At 46.4% G+C, this 19,228-nt stretch overlaps 1 protein-coding gene across 1 annotated transcript in view; it reads right to left on the reverse strand.

Moving 5' to 3' along the window:
• LOC120950614 (protein scabrous) overlaps nt 1-18,929 on the reverse strand; it is a 60,134-nt gene extending 41,205 nt beyond the window's left edge. The window contains exons 1-2 of the mRNA XM_040368796.2: nt 17,591-18,929; nt 6,008-6,335 (exon numbers count right to left, since the gene is read on the reverse strand). Coding sequence (XP_040224730.2) covers nt 6,008-6,335; nt 17,591-18,033 — 771 coding nt within the window. The 5' untranslated portion in view covers nt 18,034-18,929. The remainder of the gene's footprint in view (nt 1-6,007; nt 6,336-17,590) is intronic.
• Nucleotides 18,930-19,228: the final 299 nt, after the last annotated feature.

Genomic DNA, 19,228 nt, shown 5'->3' on the forward strand with positions numbered 1-19,228 from the left:
CGGGGTACAGCCGATGGCTTCGGCGTTTGAAATTGACAAATGAACAGTGTATGTGCGGCATCATTTTGCGGCAAAAACACAGCTGAGCACGTGGCCCGCGTACACAAAGCAAGCTGAAAAAGAAGGTTTTAATATGTACCTAGGAAGATGGTGGGTGATAAGAGAGACAGAGCACTAAAGGAGGCAAATTATGAAAGATGCTCAAGCTGGGTTTAACATTGTTGGTGGTATGTTTTCAACAACATGGCGTGGTTCCTCTTTCGTCCTTGAAATAGATTAATTTTAATGCTCATTTGAGCCAGCAGGTTGAGAGTTTGTCTTGGTCTATTTAATACTATCTTAAAATAGTTGGATTCGATTTCAGAGACTCTTTTGTTGCTATTAGCACGCTCGGCAATAATGGACGACTATGCTACAAGAACGTGCTTTAACCGACTAATGTAGGAAGAATTATACATTAGAAGCTCCCATATAAAAACTCTTTTACAACAAGATGAACCACTCGACTCATTAGGGATTTGAACGCAGAGCTACCGTGTTATGATGTCACCGGCTTGACGACTATACCATAAGATCAGCTGCCGATGGAAACGCTGTAAACCCAATAAAAACGAAGTCCAACAAAGCATCCTAACATTTTAAGGACATTTTCATGCTCATCGGACAAAAAGCACATCAAATACAGTCACAGATATAAAGGCCAGATTAAAAAAAAGTGTAATTAATAACGTTACCATCAAAATGAAGACATTTCGTAATTTTTAATACCTTATTTTTAATGACATATTGTCTCGAAATATCCCAATAAGCTCATAAACACAAGCTTAACCACTTGTTTACGGTTATAGGACACTCATTTACGGAAAGTTGGACAAAAACACTCTCATTCTGCACCGTTCTAGCAACCTAAACCTGCAGCTCATAAAGCGAGACGGTACCAAAATCCCAACGGGTAAAAGGTGACTGCTATTTACCATTGAACTACCACATTTTAATGGACGAACCACCGTCGAACGGGTACGCGGCCCGCTCACTCTTTATGAATCGTTTCACCTTTGCGCAGTTGAAAAAGTGCAATTAAATTTCACTCCAAATTTGACATCCATTCCACCATTTGAACGTAGCCGAAAACCCAACACAACAAACAAGGGAGCCCTCTCCGTCGCTGTGCTGCGAGATTTTCACGCAGTGTTCACACATAATTTTCGGGCAAAAGCACGAGCGCTGTTTGAAAATGGAAGCAGCCAGACGGCCGAAAGCTTTTGAACGATCGGGGCCATAATCATGATCATTACCATACCTAATGACCGCACTCGCGGGGCACCCGGGCACGACCCATCAGAGGTTGTAGCACGGGCGCGTACCTAAATCAAAACCATCTATCTGCACTGGCAGCAGTAGGTTCTGTCGATGCGTTGATGATGCCTACCGACCGGAACATCTCGCTTTTTTTTTTTCTTGTGTCGAGGGTTCATTGCGGGTACGTCCGGAAATGAAAAACAAAAACCCAGTGGTACGTGTTGTACCGTCTGCCGACAAACGCCACATACGCCACGTGCGCGGTATTAAGTGCGTGGAAAATGTGTTTTTTTCCTTCCTTTTATCGTGTCAGTACGGTGTCGCTTATTTTAATTCCGTTCTTTTATGCGGCTACAATCAACACAAACAGGTAGAGGTCGGTGTGCCGTGGGCATTAGAAGAAGCTAAGAAGAGAATGAATTCATCAAACTCAAAACAGGTGCCGACAGTCCTCGCTCGAGGTTCAGGATTTTTTGGTAAACACAAAACAAAACGTGGGTAAAAATTGTGGCTTTAAAGGTCTTTTTTTTATAAATAGCGCTTGCTCTGTATCACGTAACTTAGAACGCGATAGGAAAAGGAAAGGAAAACAAAACGAGAACGACCATAATGTGCATCACAATGGCGGTTACGGCGGTTGTAACGTAGTGGAAGTAAATAATCAACTCCACGCGCTGCCAACTGCCATCCTGCCAAGAGGCGCAGGACCCGTCGGCGGTCTGCATTACGTGTGACGCACCAAAGCCCACAAATGAAGCACGAAACTACGCAGCCTGGTCCCCCCATGCACATATTTTTTTCTTTCTCCCTCCTTTTACTTTGACCGGAAAACGTGCTCTAGTCGCTGAAGCGTGAAATAACGCCTCTCCGGTGCCTCTAGGCGTGCCGCCTCGTACTGTAGGTAAATTTCAACGACGTCATCGTCACGTCCTTTTACCACTGGGAAGGAAATCTAAATGAGAAGCAGGGGCTGGGGGTTTGGGGAAGGTACAGCGGAAAAACAACGTTGTTGGGCAGTGGATGGGGGCTGCCAGAACGGGGAAGGGTCATAATTAAGGGAAATTTAATTTATGCTCCAATACATGAAACATTTATCAACGGCTTTTGCTTCGGGAGATCTACCCAGCTCCCTTCCCGCCTGGAGAAAGGGGTAACAGTCTGGGTAGGGTACTGTACATGTGTATGTGACTGGCCTATCCTTAATTTATTTTTTCAAACGCACTACACATACATCCACCGCACAGAATGCAAAACACACGGCGATGCTAGGTTCTGGGCCGTTGCTTTTTTAGGGAGGCGTTTTCCAATGGAGCAGTTTTACATGCCACCAGGATGGTTTGGTTGGGCAGGTCACAGAAGGGAATGGGGACAAAATGCAGACAGAATTTAATAAAACGAACGGTCTCTCCCTCTCTCACTCGCTCGCTCTCTCTCTCTCTTTCTATGAAACGAGGCCTTAGACCGACCCTTCGCTTAACAACTAGCAGGGCGGAAACATCCGTTATCGTTTGGGAGGAGAAAGGCAATGCTAATGGACAAACTCGCCCATCGGGTGAGTCATCGATGGCGGTGTTTTGTGAGTGATGGATGACCAGAACAGAGGGAAACCTCACTTCCTAAGGTGTGGTATGTTTCCGAACGCCACCTAACGCTATCAGCAAGGACCTCACCGGTTCGTAGAGTGGTCGGGCGGAAGCGACACAACACTTAATGGCTAAGCTTTGCTGGTTAGTGTATGGTTGTGGTTTCTTCGACCTGGTGACGTTCGCTGATGGGTCAATCGTGTTGAACGAAGCAGGGCTACCGTTACCGCCTACACATTCTTGGTTGGTTTGATCAATTTTCACACACTAAGCAGGGAATCTGTTTGATGTTTGGCACGTTGCTCATATGCTTCGATCGATCGATTGTTCTTTTGAAGAGCTACTAAGTAAATGGTTCTGTTTAAGTGCCATTTTAGTGAGAAGGCAAAAGTAAACGGATTGTAACAAAGTGTCTGGAAATTGCAAATCTACATTGGAGCGCAATTTTCCAGTAATTCTTTGATGCTATATATAATTAATAAACAATGTTTAACATTTCTGCTGTTCTCAGAACGAAGCACACAATTAAAACGCCAAACAAATTCCCTCCAAAACCCATAATAAAACACATTTACACTCTTTATCCCCCCCACGCCAGCCCACACACAAAATCTGTGCGGAGGTGTACTACAAAATCGTGCGTCGTTCCCCTGGAAGGACACCTTACAGGTCGTTACACCCACTGTTAGCTCTCTAGCCACCTTAAAATAGCACCACCAGACTGCAAATCCAAACGATAATTTTATTAATCCACACTGGAGAGTCGGGGTGGGAATGCGCGTCATCGTTTTCCAGGGCACACACCTCTCTTAAACACCGTCCGGCTTTGCTTGGTAATACCTTTTTTGGAGCACGAAATTAACTCTCATTTGTCTAGAAGCACCGTTTGAAGTATGGTTGACCCAGGTACGCAGAAACGTCGAGGGGATTGTGGTTCTGTCTTTCTCTCTCGCTGTGCAGAAATGCCATTTCTTGCCAACGTTTGCGACCACACAATCAGCAGGGCCACTTGCCCTACGAGATAGATTCTCATGAACGTAGGATTATGGTAAGGCTATTTCCAGAAGCCTACGCACTCCGTTTTTCGGAAACTAACGCGCCACAGTTGATACATTTTACACCATCTATCTACGACAGTGTGCGTCGTTTTTCATGCCAGCACCGGCTCGTTGATGCTCGGCTGGTGGATTTTCGCCCTTGTTCGCCGGGCTCGGGCATTTTGCTGTGGTTTATTTTCGTAACGAGAAGGATTTTCAACGATGCCACGAGAGGGCGTGAACGTGATAAGTGACTAGAAAGTAAGTAAATGAAATGCCTGGTATTGCCATTTCTCTAGCTGCTATGCAGTGCGGGTTGCATACATTGAGGGAATTTTAGACACTTTGTGCAAAAGTGAGCATACTCATACAACAAACCACCTAGATGTATGCAATCCGCGTTACATATTCTCATGTTTAACGATTTGGAAATCTGTTTAGGTTATTTTCGAGTAAATGTTACATGTAATGAATCAAACTTGTCTTTTCATGCATCCATTCCTATTGAAGTTGTACACCGTGAGCTCCTCTTCCGTGCAACAGTTTTGAAAAGGGATCCCTTTACACCGAAAGCTTTTCGCAACAACTGCGCTCCAATTTCACACCTTCTACTGGATGCATCGGAAAATGCCTCCCCATCCCGACAAAAGCACACAAAGTATCACAATATAGTAATACTTCCCCCCGCTTCGCAGCCTCTACCCTACTGGTGGGTCGGAAAACCACACCAGTGGAACACGATCTCGGATGCCTTACCATCCCTCATGTTTCCAAACCTCACGTTACACTGGGGCAGCGGAGGGAAGGGTTCTGTAGAACTTTTACTAGCAAAATGTTACTTTTAGCACCGAAGCGTACCGGGATCCCGGAACACGCAACACGCTTACAACGGTGGATCACTGTTTCCCGAGCGCGGTTCCATATACGCGCCTTCACCATGCTTACCTTCTTCTTTAATGGGCACGCCAGCACAAATAAGGTAATTCTAAACCTGCCGGCAGCATAGTTTGTTGTTATAATCATAGGCTGCGTGCAAACAAAGGAATCCCGGTTCGCTATCTCTTGATATGCTAAACGGTACAGCGACCAACGGCGAGGTGTAAAGTGGTACACACGATGGTACACACCGTCTCGCCATCTTTCTGCTACAAGGTATGCAGATATGGTATCCTTCGGTAGGTTCGTCCCTGCCCAGGACGAGGCCGTGAGGTCGTGCTTTATGACGAGGTGTGTTACCATTTGCTGACTCGTGGTTGTGTCGTTTTTCTTCCCATCGTGCCCGGACGGTGTAGCTAAAAGGGGGGATCCGATTTGTAAGGGTCATGTTTCACTCATACATCCGTATGAATAATTTCTCGCCCGCTCACACACACGCTCTTGGCCATTATTATTTGCCAGGGTGTAAGATTACTTGAAGGTGGCAGCAGTTGCGAATGTGAACAATGTGGCGAAATGAAGGTGAAAAAGTCAGTGCGATAAAGCATCATTATGACGCACCCGATTGCTTTAACCGTACCCCTGTAAGGGACAAGGGAAACGAGAGGGGCAAGAATCCCACCAAACTCAGGTGGTGATGGTTGTGCTTTATCATCGACGAAATTTCTTCACTCGAATAAATTCACCGCCGTAGCAGCAGCAGCATCAGCGGCAGGACCATATTGTTCCTCACGAAATGATAAACTTCCAGTGAGTGGAGAAGATTGGCGGAAATGATCATCAGTCACTTCAATAATGTTCATTTCTCTTTGCGTTTCTGCCCCATTTCGCCCCCCCCCCCCCCCATTCCCCCTTTTCCCGGGAAGCTGTGAAGTGCAACAGCTCAATTAAGTAGGATGAAAGCGACGGTCCTGAGACCATTTCCCGGAAGAGCAATAAGGAAGGTGTTCAACATTAAGGGTTATTTATTGTGCGTTGGCGTTGCTCCGTTTCAAATGGAAAATGGTTTCTCGGTAGAAAAATTGCTCGCCTAGAAGTACCCGTTGGCCGTATTTGTCTTAATGGCCCCCACGCCACAATAAGCCTGCTTGTCTGGGAGGGCAAAAAGAAACGAGTAGAACGCTTTAAGAATAGATCCGTACGCTCGCTTACCTTCTCGTGTCGCATGTTGAGACTGCGCCTGATATCGTCCGCACTCTGGACCGCCTCCTCCTGCAGCTCCCGCACGAGCACTTCCGTCTTTTCCTGGCGCGAGCGGAGCGACTCCAGCTCCAGCTTGGCCGTACCGAAGTCGGCCCGCAGCGTGCTCAGATCCTCCAGCAGCTGGTTGCGGAACTGGGCATCCTTGGAGCCGCCGCCGAACGAACCCTGCAGCTCGGCCAGCTCGGACCGGATCTCGGCTATCGATTGCGAGAGCCACTGCACGGTGAGTCGCTCCTTGCTCGGGGAGTTTGTCTCTCGGAGCTGATTAACGTCGGCTCTGCAAAAAAAAAAAAAAAGAAAAGGAACGGAAAGCATGAAGAAAGGTAGACGAATAAAGCACAATCATTTTTCGGCAACGGCGAGTACCAGTTCGTGGAATTAGACCGTTTGGGGTACAATTAAAATTTAACGCAAAGCCCGGGAAAAGGAAACTGTACCAGGAGGGGAAGGAAGGGAGTAGAGTGAGGGGACGGTGCCAGAGTGTTATTAATTATCAAAATGAGACCAAAATGGTTAATATAAGTCGGGGCAATAAGTTGCGAGTCAATTAGGAAGGATTTTGTTCGTTAAGTATCTTATTGCGGTGTTGCCGTGCCGGGTGAAAGTGTTGGGCAAACCCGGATTTCTTGGAAACGCTGCCTGCGGGATGGTAAACAAATTCTAATCTGTTAAAGATTTGTTGAAACTTTTGTTACGAATGAACCTTTATTGAAGTAGGAATTATTTGATTGCTTTATATTTCCGGCAGCAAACCAATTAGTGAGAGACGCTAAACATGCTTTACAGATTGCAGCACTTTAGGCGCAAACTATACTCGGTTGGCAGTATTTTCGCCTAGAAGAATGCAATTTGAGCAACAATTTAGTTTACACGCTGCTTAATCAATGCTAGTCACGATTTTTACTTCATTCCACAAAAAATCCGTTCTATAAAAGTTTCACGTCTCAAGTGCATTAAATCAAACACCTGTTAGGCTACACATGTCGTTTCCAGGAATGATTTGCTGTACATGTTCATGATATTTGTATTGAGCATTTCAATATTTTTGTTTGTTTGCTGAGTAAATAAAGCAACATAACTTCACGCCACATTTCCCTAGAACTTTCCAGCCGACACAAGGGACACGACGATAGATACGGCTATCACCATGAAATAATTTCCCTCCAAGGCCACAACCACCCACAACCCTGTTAAATAATCAAAGCTATTCCGAGGCACCAAACTTTGCTCCATCATCATCGTGCTTCGGTGCAAACAAACGAAGAAAAAGCGAGTAAGAACGGGACAACAAAAAACGGCCAAACCCGGCTTATTCATTATCAACGCAATGGCGAACACATTAACGCGCTTTTGGTATTTTTTCCAGCTTTCAAAATAGATGGTACAAAAAAAAAAACGAGAACTGGAAGAATGCTTCCCCAACCCAGCACGCGCCCACACGCGCGCTTACGTTTGGCTTGTTATCGGGCGGAGGCGAAGAAAAGCATCGGGCGCCTCCTCCGGAGGGGAGAAACCAGTCCACGCGAAACTTGTGGGCTTGAACCACGCGAAAAGAACATTCCGTGAGTGATTTGGTTAAGTTGTACTTTTGCTTTCCCGTTTATTTGGAGAGTTTGAGGAGGGAGTTTTTTTTTGTGTATGCGAGCCTGTTGGTTTCGCCATTGAACACGCAGCAAGGCCTAAGTAGTAGCGGTAGGTCACGCAAAAATCGATAAGAGCGTCGAGGAGGAGGTGCACAAATTACAACTACACCTTCGCGCCCAACCTATACCTCGAGCGGTTGTGTTGCTGCTAAACATTCGCGAAGAGCCTGTTGGCTAGTGTGTTCGGACCTTTCGGACCGGGGCGGAATCGATTGTAGTGTGATTAGCAGAAATTCTTTCTTCATTAATTGGCATAAAAAATGCAAATTAAATGACCTGTTCGGATGGGTGGTGATGATGGAGAAAACACGGCTTTCCCATCTCTCGGGCTTTGTGTTATCGTGCGTGAATCTTCTGTTGCGTAAGTAAGCCACGGGGTACGCTTGTCTGGGTTTGGAAGAACAACTGGTCTGCTGTTTAAAAATAAATAGAGAAAAAAACACATTCTCTTCGTCTGCTGAACGTTCCTTGGGCACGTGGTTGCGTGCCAAAGGTAGATGGCAATGTTTTGCCATTCGCCTGTGATCATGCAAACAGCCAAATTCAATCACCGTTCGTGACCGTGTGGGTGCTCCGCAGAAAGAGACAGAGATAAAAAACGACCCACTGGGTAGATTTTCCTTCTGTTCTTGTGTGTGTATGTTTTTGCAAAACCAAACAGCGTTTTTTGTTATTATTCTTTCTACGACCCACTACAGAACTTCACCGCGGCCAACAACTTGGTCTGTTCGAAGGACGTGGATTTTGTTCACGGGAAGGTGCAATGCGGCTTGAGAGGGTGGAATGCTTAATGTGTTTAACTTTCCTTCGTGTGTGCATTATGGGAGGCAGAGCGGTAAACCACGAAGCAGTAGAAGAGCTTGCATTGAAACATACCTACCCTACCTCATCGTCTCATGTCAATAAAGGGCAAACATTGCCAGACGGTTCTGTTCCAGAGAGCGGGTTTTCCAAAGAAACCCCAAAAAATCCCAACTCGAATCGTTTGACTTTGTGCTGCACTTCCATTTTGCGAGCGCGTCTGGTTTGTGTTTGTGTGTGTATGTGTGTCTTCTTTTCATAAGCCTATTTTCTTGCCTTTCTCCTCCTCCCCATCGACAACCAAACTACACCACCAGAAAGGGAAAGTTCTTGAGCCTTTTTCTTTGCGCTTGAGCCTTGCAATCAGACACGTGGCGTTGGCCTTTCGAACCTACCGTGTTATGTTGGTGCAAACCGATACCCTTCAATGTTTCTCACTTTTTTTCCCCCTCGCAGACAAGTCTGCGCTGTTGGTCGGGGTTAGTTTTACCAGCCCCTAATGTGTTTATCAAGCCAGGCCTGATTTCTTGGGCGCCTCCGTTTGCGGAAGCCGTACGGGGAGTTTCACACTCCGAACCGAGCAGAACGTCCGGCAGTAGAATGAGGGAGCTGGGGGACAGACATTGAGTAATAAATGAAAGGCTTATTACATGCTACTATTTCCCCCTCTCTTCCCTGGCATATCTGTTGGTAAAAGGTCGCAACTAAACAAGACAACATCGATACGGTTCAGCTAGGGGGTTGGCCGATTTATTGAGTGTTTGTCGAACGTTGTTGCCCACGCGTCGTATTGGCCCATCGATGTTAACGCTTCGTTTTGAACGGGTGGTCCACCATAATCTTGTCCGGAGGTTTCCAGATGAAAAGAAGCGCTGCTAGGCTTCACCTTCCCAAGCTCCATGAGAGCTTGGAGCCCCAAAAACCCAAACAATTACCTGGATCTTTTACCCGGTCACACGGGACAATCCGTCGCTGCCGTCGCCGCCGCTGAAGGATGATTGGATGTGTTAGCTAAGGTCATGCTTCCCTGAGGTTAAATGGAGTGTGTCCCACTGCTGCTGCTGCTGCTGCCTGCTCTGTCTTTGCACATCCGTGAAGCTAATTCGATCATAAAACATCCCCAAAACCAGCGTGTAAGACTGACGAAGCAGCAAAGGTCGCAGGTTGCCAGAAAAGACATTTGCCCCGCTGTACTGTTCGCTGTAAGTGAAGTGGAGAAGGACAAAAACACATAACCCTCCAGCAGCGTGATTCGTCCTACCGAGCCACCCAACCCGCACGCCGAACCAAGACATGATAGGGTGTTTTTCTTCGCCGGTTCTTTGTCGGCCCTGCTCTTTGCCGATTGCCGTAGCGTGGTGGCTCACGTGCAAACGTGTTTACGAGAGATATCCTCCCAACGGATGACACGGAGAAGCTGATGGCTTTACGGCTACACAACCGAGAATCGTTTGCTACCGTGTACCGGTGTCCCCAAAACCCGGAACCCCACCCGTTCTGTTCAGCTTACTGGTCCCTCCGGGGCCGGTCTTGGTGCGGTGAGATGCTGCAGCAGACGAAACAGGGGCTATAAAAGCAGTGGCGCACGTATCCCCGGACCCGGACCCGGTCGTGGTACGTGGGACGGTTAGTGTATGTGTGTGTGTGTGAGTGTGCGCGTCTGACAAACGATTGACATATTCACCGGGACTAAATTGGCACCGATTGGCACCGGTGCTAAGTGCACGTGCGCCAAGATGAGCTGAGCTGCTTTCACGCATTATACGCAAAACGTAGGTACGGCGGAGCTGTTCGGTACGCCACCGTAGCGCACCGACAGCCCAGAAAATACACACAAAGGCTCAAGATGACGTTAACAGCAGCGCACAGACACACAGGCTCACAGTAACAAGCCCTATACCCTTTCTGTCCAATGTCCTCATATATTTTTATTAAAGTCCCCCAGCGGGTACTGAGCAATGCTATTACTTTTATGCTCTCTCGTTCGGTCCCCGCTATCTTTTAGAGTGTCAGCAGCAGCAGCAGCAGCGGCATAGTAGATTGAGAGTACTTTTCCACGCTAGTTTTTACCTTCATGGAACACAAACACACACACACAAAAAGGAAGTTATGAGATGACATTGGTGACCTTTGGTCACCGAGGCGCACCACGGTGGTGCCACCGTACGCATTGAACCGGTGCCAGCCAGTTTCTGGAAATCCTCGTCCGTGGTGCTTCATGTTTGATGAGTTAATTAAAATGCAAAGCATCGACTTTCTGGTAGGGAAGCGAATGAAGCCATTTCTTGACCGGTGTCCGTGGCTCGTGGGAAATAAGAAATTTCGACACACAAATGAATGGTTTCGGAACTGGACACGAACATGTGTCCCATTGCTGGGTTGGATGGACTGGTTTGTATTCGCTTTCGGGTCGAGGACTGTACGACGTTTGCACCAGCACGGGATAAAGCAATCGTTAATAAGTGTGGGCAATTATTGTGGAGGCACTGTAAGTTTTGTCACTATTTAATTATAAGGCTACCACACCAAAAAGTGATAGTTGTTAATGGCTCCATCAAACGAGGTACGATTGAGCTGAGAGAATGTACCAACGAACCTCGAGCCGTTGGAAAGAACGTCCTACTGCTCACCAAGGGGCATCGACAAAACCTTGCACTCGAAGTGTCCGAGCGGATCAAAATCGCATTCCTCATTGCCACCAGCCAGCCAGCTACGAAAACGTCACCAACGTCCTAAATCCCATTTTCCAGGATTTCCGGGCGCCGAACCGAGTACGCAGTTACTGAAAAGTTAAGCGCTGTATCGTCCACAGCCCAAAACCCGTACCGGACAACGCTTACGACCTTACGGCTTTCCAGCTCCTATCCGATCCGGCGTACGTGCCGTGTACGTGCGATTTGTTTCGGCCGATCACCGGGGTCACACACACACACAGCACCGGCAGAAGAAGTCACCATCGTAAACGCTCCACCAGCAATCGATCATTTGCCTCCCGGTGGGGAAACCACTTTTTCCAACCGTGCACGTTGCCGGGGCCATTTCTTGCGACACTTGGCGAAGAAAACGAATGGCAGCAGCAGTAAAATATACCATAAAAAAAGAAGAGAAAAGAAACGTCCTCTCGTACGGGAAAAGCCCGTCAAGGTGGCTTAAAACCTCGTTACCCACAGGTTTGCTGCAAGTGGCATTACCGCAGCAAGACAGAACCGTAGCTTCCGGGCGCTCGACGGACTAACAGTTGCCGACTGCCATGTCCTGGAGCACCGGTCCCGAGCAACGTGCAGCAGCAGTCTAGCATGTGTGTGTGATTTTTGTTTCCTCTTTTACTTTTTCTTTTTATTGGTTGCTGTCGCTTAGCTCCTTCAAAACGCACCATTTCTGCAAGATTGGTCGTTAGAGCTGATTGGCAAAAAGGATCCCGCTGTTGGCCGCTGTTCACTGTTTCTGCCATCCTGCGCTGGTGTTGGCATTGCCGCCGGCGGTTCGAACTTCGGCAAAATGTACAGACACACAGGGGTCGGTCCACACAGAAACCGGGTGAAGCACATCAGTACCTCGGCGCTGGCAACACTGCCTCGTTTGGGCACAGAAGAGCTTTGGGCAGCAGGGCTACGACATCGTGCGTTTTTTGCCGCTGTTGCTCCACCTCGTTGGTGGTGAACGTTGTCGAGTCGAGGCTTTACAGTGCAGGCACTGTACACACGAGCCCAAGCCCAATGTGGCTATACGGAATCGAAACACGGTGGCACGTCGTTCGGGATGGCCTCCAGGTAAATGATAAATGTATTCGCATGTCAGCAAGGATTCGGGTTAAAGTAAAGCTCGCCGTGCTTTAACCCCAGTGTCCTGGTGGTTGTTTGGTTGGTTGGTTGGTGCGCAAGGGGGAGAGCGGGTGAAAAAAAAAGAATGTGCTCGATGTGTGCCGTTCGCCAATGGGAATATGGAGGGTATATGTTCGAACGCGCGACACAAACCATGGCTAAAGGATTTAGGTACCACCGTAAGACCGGGGGCTTGATGGCAATGGCAAACGATTGACGGGCATGGACAATGGACGACTTGTTTGCAGGTGATGGATGGCTATTGAGGCGTACGGCTTTGAGATTTGCGATTGGTTCGCATGCAAATGTCCTTCCTTGAGCGTTGCGTGAGGGGTGAAGTGGCTTTTGAAGTTTTTTGTTGTACTTGTACTTTACTGCCTTTGTGTGTTCAGCAAAGAGTGTTTGAACATTTTTAGTGAAAGGTTATTTTCAAATTACACCTCCAGCTTATATTACGCGTAATTTTAGGCGGTCTTACAGTATCTTCAAAAACAGTGCTTTCAAATATTATCGTATTTTTTGTACATGTACGTTTCTCCAAACATAAGAGTACTTTTAACATATACCTCTTTGATTCAAATCTTGAAATGTGCCGAGCTTCCCATGCTTAGAGCTTGTAGATTTTTTAGTATTATGCATGATACATTTTTTAATGGAATTATATATGGTGAACATGGAAATATGCTTTTTGGCATAACGACCTAACGCATTCTTGCTGGTTTTGTTGGCAGCAGAATACAGTCAGTCCTTGTTATGGGGAATCGATACCTTCCGGCTTTGTAGAAGCCAACGTACGTGTCGAATAGACCACCTGGCTACTTCGGCGGAAGACATGCATTATTCCCTTTAGTTTACAAACAAGCACAATAGTTAAATATAATCGAATTGCAACATTTGAGCAAAACACAAACTAGCTTTTGGAAAGAAAATGTTCTAAAACGTAATACAAATTCAAACACTCGTATATGAAATCTATTACTTTGAGTCACACCGAATTTTCTGATTACTTCAAAAAATGTTTTTCTGATATTATTACCAGTTCTACTTAATAAACAAAAAATGAGTGATAGAAATTAAAAACATTAACTTGACACAATGGCCTAATTAATTTCAACGTTGATTATTGCCTTAAAGTAATAGTTTTGAATACAATGGTGCTTCTAGAACGATGGTGTGCAAACATCCGTAATCGATCGCAGTAGGAAACGGGCGAGAGAAAATGAAACAAATCAAATAATTTAAATAGTTAGAATAGAAAGAGAGCACCTTCTACCCGAGTGGCACCCGACTAGTGCTAAATCGTGTAATACTCCTCTACGTTCAATCGATACACGTTCTCGTGCATGGGGCAGAGACTTTGAGGCCTCCGTTCCATCGCTAGTCCAGCTGAAAGTATCGTTCATGATAGCAGGCCCGATCGTTCTCTCTCTCTCTTTCCAGGATGACACTGGACAGCTTTGCTCTGTACACCAATATCGAGTGCAATTTAAATACCCCGGCCCCGACAACGTTTGCTTATCGGGAAAGAGCGCTCGTAACTTCTCACCCCGTGGCGATGAATGCGTCCATATCGGACGGCATGCAATGCAGGCGGGCGCTATAAGCTTTCGGTACAGGCTGCTCCCGTTCTTTCTTGTTCCATCACCCTGTGCGACCGGCATGCTGGGGAACAACATCCTTTACGCAAGTTGCAAGTTGAAGAACCACTTCTAATGCCGCTGTCGCTGCCATCTATCTATCTATCTATATATATGCTCAGTGTTCGATTGTACAGCCACACAAAACGTACGGAAACGAATGGCCCAATGGTCGATAAAATGAATTGATCCGCTTGGTAGGGAGCAATTTGTTTCTAATGGATATAAATGTACCGTCGATTAGCTTTAACCTCCCGACCGTTTTTCTCTCTCTCTCTCTCTCTCTCTCTCTCTCTCTCTCTCTCTGCTCGCGGCCTCCCAAAAACCCATCCCGGTTTCGTTCGTTTTTCCGTACACTTTGTGAATCTGTGCGGTACGGTGACAATTGAATTGGGACGCAACACGGGAACGCTGAATGGAAAGGTTGGGAACGGGCAAAGGGATTACTGTGCCTTGTCGCGCGCAGTAAAAAGTCGTTCATGTTGGAAAAGCAGCCACACAAGAAGTCAACAGCAACAGCATAAAAGCAAAGCCCTGGCCAAAGAGAAACGATGGCAACTTTTTTTGCCACTTTTCCACCGAGTCTGGTGCGGTCGAAGACTGACTGTTTGGAAAATACTTTCTCATTAATCAAACCGGAAGGGATCGTAACCTTCATCACGGACTGCCACTACTAAACTGTTTGTGTATGTGCGTGTGTTTGTGTGCTGCCAAGGTTGACTGCTGACTTTGGCCGTTTGTTCGAGAGAACGGGAGGTTTTTCCCCTTCCCGGGAGCGAGGTTTTGGCATGTTCTTGGCAAAAGAGATTAGTGCATGAAATGAGTTGCGAAACCATTAATTAGAAGGCACTGGGAAGGAGCGCACGGAGCAGTACGGGATATGGTGGAATTGGGTGCTGAAGTTGCGGCAGTCCTCTTGCAATGCACAGAAGAAAGGTGGCTCCCGCTGCCGTTTTGTGCTCTTTCACTTGAACCTCTTCTCATTCATCCCCAACAACCAGGGAATTATTATCGACTTTTAATAAAAATCACACAACACATTCTATGCGCATTTGTACAGAGGTTCACAAAAGCTTTACAAAAGCAACGCGGGCGGTACGTGGCACGGTGGCTTGGAGGGGGCAAAACCGACTGTTTTCGGTTTCGTTTCGGTTACCGGTTGGGTGCGTTTAGCCGGGGTCCTTCATCATTTATCAAAACTCCGAAGTTCATTCGAGTTTGAAGGTTTGGGAAATTGCAAATTTTTTGTTGTTGCTGATATTCTTGTCGAGGGGGAGAGCTTCTGTTCTTGTACACGGGTGCACGGGTGCGTAACGCTTTCCTGCTGCGATCCCGGGGAAACGGGGTAGAATAAATTGATTGATTCGTTATTTGACCGTACACCCATTGTGGGTTTGTTGTGGTGTGTTATGGCAGATTTTTTTTCCTTTCATTTTTTTGTGGCTGGGATTTTGGGGAAGCGAATGAAAAGTTTGAGATGGGATGGGGTTTGCGAAGCGGAAAAATTACGCTTTGAATACATTTCAATGAGCAGGAAATGTAATTTAACTAGACGGGGCTTTGCTGGGGGGTTTATGGAAAGATTAATTGTTAAATGATGATTCTATTGTAAGTTAAGAATAGCGATCAGTTTGCATTGTTTATTTCAGTGTTATTTGCAGAAGATTTCTTTAGAAGGTATTTGTGTTTTGCTTTCAAGAATCAATTTTCAGTCATGCGCTAGAGCTTAAAAGATTTTGGACTTCTAGTGTTTCTTAAAAATAAGATGCTAAAATAATGCAACATGCTCTCTTTACTTAGTCACTGAAAGCCAAGCCCATAAGTGGTACAGGCAGGCCTTGACCGACAACGGTTGTTGAGCCAAAGAAGAAGAAGAAGCTCTCTTTAATGATTTGAACTAGTGATAGATAAAGTTAGCAAACATCCGGAATCGACTACGATCCGACTCCGATAGTTAAGGAACCAACTCCGGAAGGTGGGTCCGACTTCGATTCAGGTCGACTCTGATCGACTCTGGAGGACTCGAAATGACTCCGACTTCGGAAGACTTCGCATAACTTCGGACGACTCCGGAAGACCGATTCCAGATTCCAGAACAACTCAGGACCATTCCAGATGACCCAAATTCGGGCGGAATTAGTGGTTCCCATTTCGCCGGTATCACAATCGGACTAACAATAGTCGAAGTGGAATCGGAGTCGTGGGCACGCTCCAGATAACACATTTGAACTAATTTGAATTATAAGAATCAAGATGATGAAGTCCCAAGGACGCCAAGGATTGCAGAAGGTACAAAGCTAGAATGTGGAAAAAATCCGTCATAATGTTACGACCGACACGCTGGTAAAAGTGTTGAAGTTATCTGGAGTTGAAGTTTAGCTGTAGTGGAACGATCTCATAGTCATGCATTGTTCGAAATTCGTTTTTCATCTTGATTGAATTCAAAACATTTTGGCAATTGTGATGTTCTTAGAACTAACACAGCATACGCTTTGAACCTCTTGCCTCCTCACAGGGTTTCTTGCATGTATTAAGGAAAAGGTGATTGGTTTACATACTTTTTGGATTCGTCCCGCGATTTATTGGGCGTTATTCAAATTCTTCATATCATTTGTATTGAGTTTCAATGGGACAAATGCAATGAATGAACAATCTTCAAATATATGGAAAACGGTGAATAAATCGTGAGACAATCTCAAAAAATTGCGGGAAACAACCAAAAGGCCATGGTAAAACGTGTGCAATGATCGTGAGGAATATCACTTATTTCATGCATCCTTCTAATTACAAATAATTGTGTAATATTTTTTAGAACCAAGGTTGAGATTCAAACACAAACCTAACGCTACACGTACCACCGCATCTACTGGCAGCTCTATTCAGCCCGTAGCTCGATTATAATTCCAGTCGTTGTTTTAATCGTCAAATTAGCGCTCAACACGCAACTTCTGGAAGACAGCTGCACCAGCGTTCCCCTGCAAGATTTATTCATCGCTTAAATTATTACGACACTTTAGCAACAGTTAAGTCAGGAAATTCAAAAACTCACATAAAATTTAATTGTTATTAACTATTGCACAACTTTCTTTTCGTGTTGTTTTTGTTTTTTTATGATGCTCTTGCTGCCAAGACCCGATTGTGGTACATTCCAATCCATTTTATGGCTCATCAGTACACTCCCCTTCCGGTTTCCGAGCAATCCTTCTCCCTTGCCATAGCAAAAGTGTTTCCGTTTCCTGATTCAGTTTCAGTCACTGGTGGATTATCTGCCATCTTACTCTTCCCACTGTTAACCGCCACTGCAACCACTGCCAGAAACTTTGGCAGTGGTTTTGGAAAGCGAAACGAAACTTTCACGCTCATCCAACTCATGCTCGTTCGGGGCGGGCCCGTCCTTCAGCCTGCCGGCTGCAGTACGGAAGCGATTACTAATTAAAGTTTTCCTGTGCTCCTTTAATTTTCCTCCGCTATCACCCAGCGCAGAAGTGCATCTTTTTGCTTCGAACTTTGCTTGAAAACCCCGTTTTGTCTATCCCTCCCTATCCGGTGTATATGTGGGGCATATGTGAGTATTTTAAACCGCAAACCACAGCCCACTCTGTCTTTCTCTCTCTCACTCCATCTGCTTACCTCAGCTGATCCAGCTCCTCGCGTATCTGGGCGTCCGTAATTTCGGCCGCGTTCTTGCGCACGTACTTTTTCAGGCCGTTCTCGAGCATCTTGTAGTCCTCGCGGCGCTGGTAGGTGAGCGCATTCAGCTGCTTCGACAGCAGCCGCACCTGATCCTCGAGCGTGAGCGCATCGAACCGTTCGCTGTCGGCGTCGGGAAGGACGCCGGTGAGGACGCCACCCGGTAGCGCACTATCGGTCGGACGCGTTGGTAAGTTCACGTTGGACGCTTTATTAATGTTACTGCTGCTGCTGCTGCTGCCGCTACTGCTCGGCACGCCCCCAGACACTGCACCGTTCAGGGCAGTGGAATGGCAGAACGGTACCGCTGCTAATCCAAGGATAATCACTACCGACACGAATGAATTCACCATCTTGTGTGCTTTGGGAAGCATTTTTTCCATTCGCAACTCTCACCGTGTGAGATGTAAAGATAAAGTGGCAGGTAAAGGTTAAGAGAAGGAATGCTTCTTCTTTCACACACCCACACACACTTGTTGTACGTTTGCTTGCGGCGTTAAATTTGTTGCATATATCCGGGCGCACAGTGCCGCGCACTTATTGCGGAAGAAAAACACTATCCCACACACGAAACGCGATTAGATACATACACACACGCGCGTACACACAAACACATAGGATACTCACAACAACAACAACGAAAGGATGCCCCACAAATACGTTGTTTACTTTGATCCGTGAGCGTGCAAAAGGGAGGATGCGTTTCCTTGCTTTGAAGCGTTATTACTTGCGCTTCGTTCCGGTTTCTTTATCCTTTTGCTTGCGCAAAAAGCAGCGCAACGCGAACCACGGCGAAGAATTAAGCAACGAAAAAAGCAATCACCTACACACACACACACACACACACACACACACACTCGCTCTGCAATGTAACTGCAACCTGTTAAAGCTTCGTTCACTGCTATTTATCTTTTTTTTCTCTTGCTTTCTTGCTCACTCGCTCACTCTCGCCGTCACAGCAGGCGAACCAGCAAGGATACGAAAATGGCAACGAAAAACCGGCACCGATCACGGTTGCACACGTACATAGCAGCGTACCGCACACACACACTTACACTCGTGCTGCAATATGCAAACACTCACACGTACACTGCACTGCACAACGGGCCCGTCAGCTCGTACGTTACAGCGCGGAGTGAAAGCTTTTCACCCGTTCGATCGAACGCCTTTGCATTCCGCGGTGTAGCTGCGTAAAATGGACGTAAGTTCGATGGGGAATTGGTTCAGTTGAACTGCACACTTCGCACACGATTACGAATTACCAGCACTGAACAAAAAATAAACTGTAAAAAGTAAGGAGAGGAATAAATAAATGTGAATAGGGACGATGCGTTTGATTGGTGAGTAAATTGTGAATTAGTGCACCTAACGGCTGCGCAAACCCAACTGCTAGCTAATGCTAGTAAGGGGAACGAGGAAAGTCACCCCCATCTTTCGCTTTCATTTGATTGCCTCCAAACATTTACACATAAAACGATCCGTTGATGAGTTCACACCTTCTGCAAAAAAATACTCTTTGGAACGGTTGCATACATTTATGATGAAACAGAATGAGCGTCGCGGCACGTAACACGTTGC

Source organism: Anopheles coluzzii, chromosome 2 (assembly GCF_943734685.1).
Source record: "Anopheles coluzzii chromosome 2, AcolN3, whole genome shotgun sequence".
In the NCBI taxonomy this organism is placed as follows: domain Eukaryota; kingdom Metazoa; phylum Arthropoda; class Insecta; order Diptera; family Culicidae; genus Anopheles; species Anopheles coluzzii.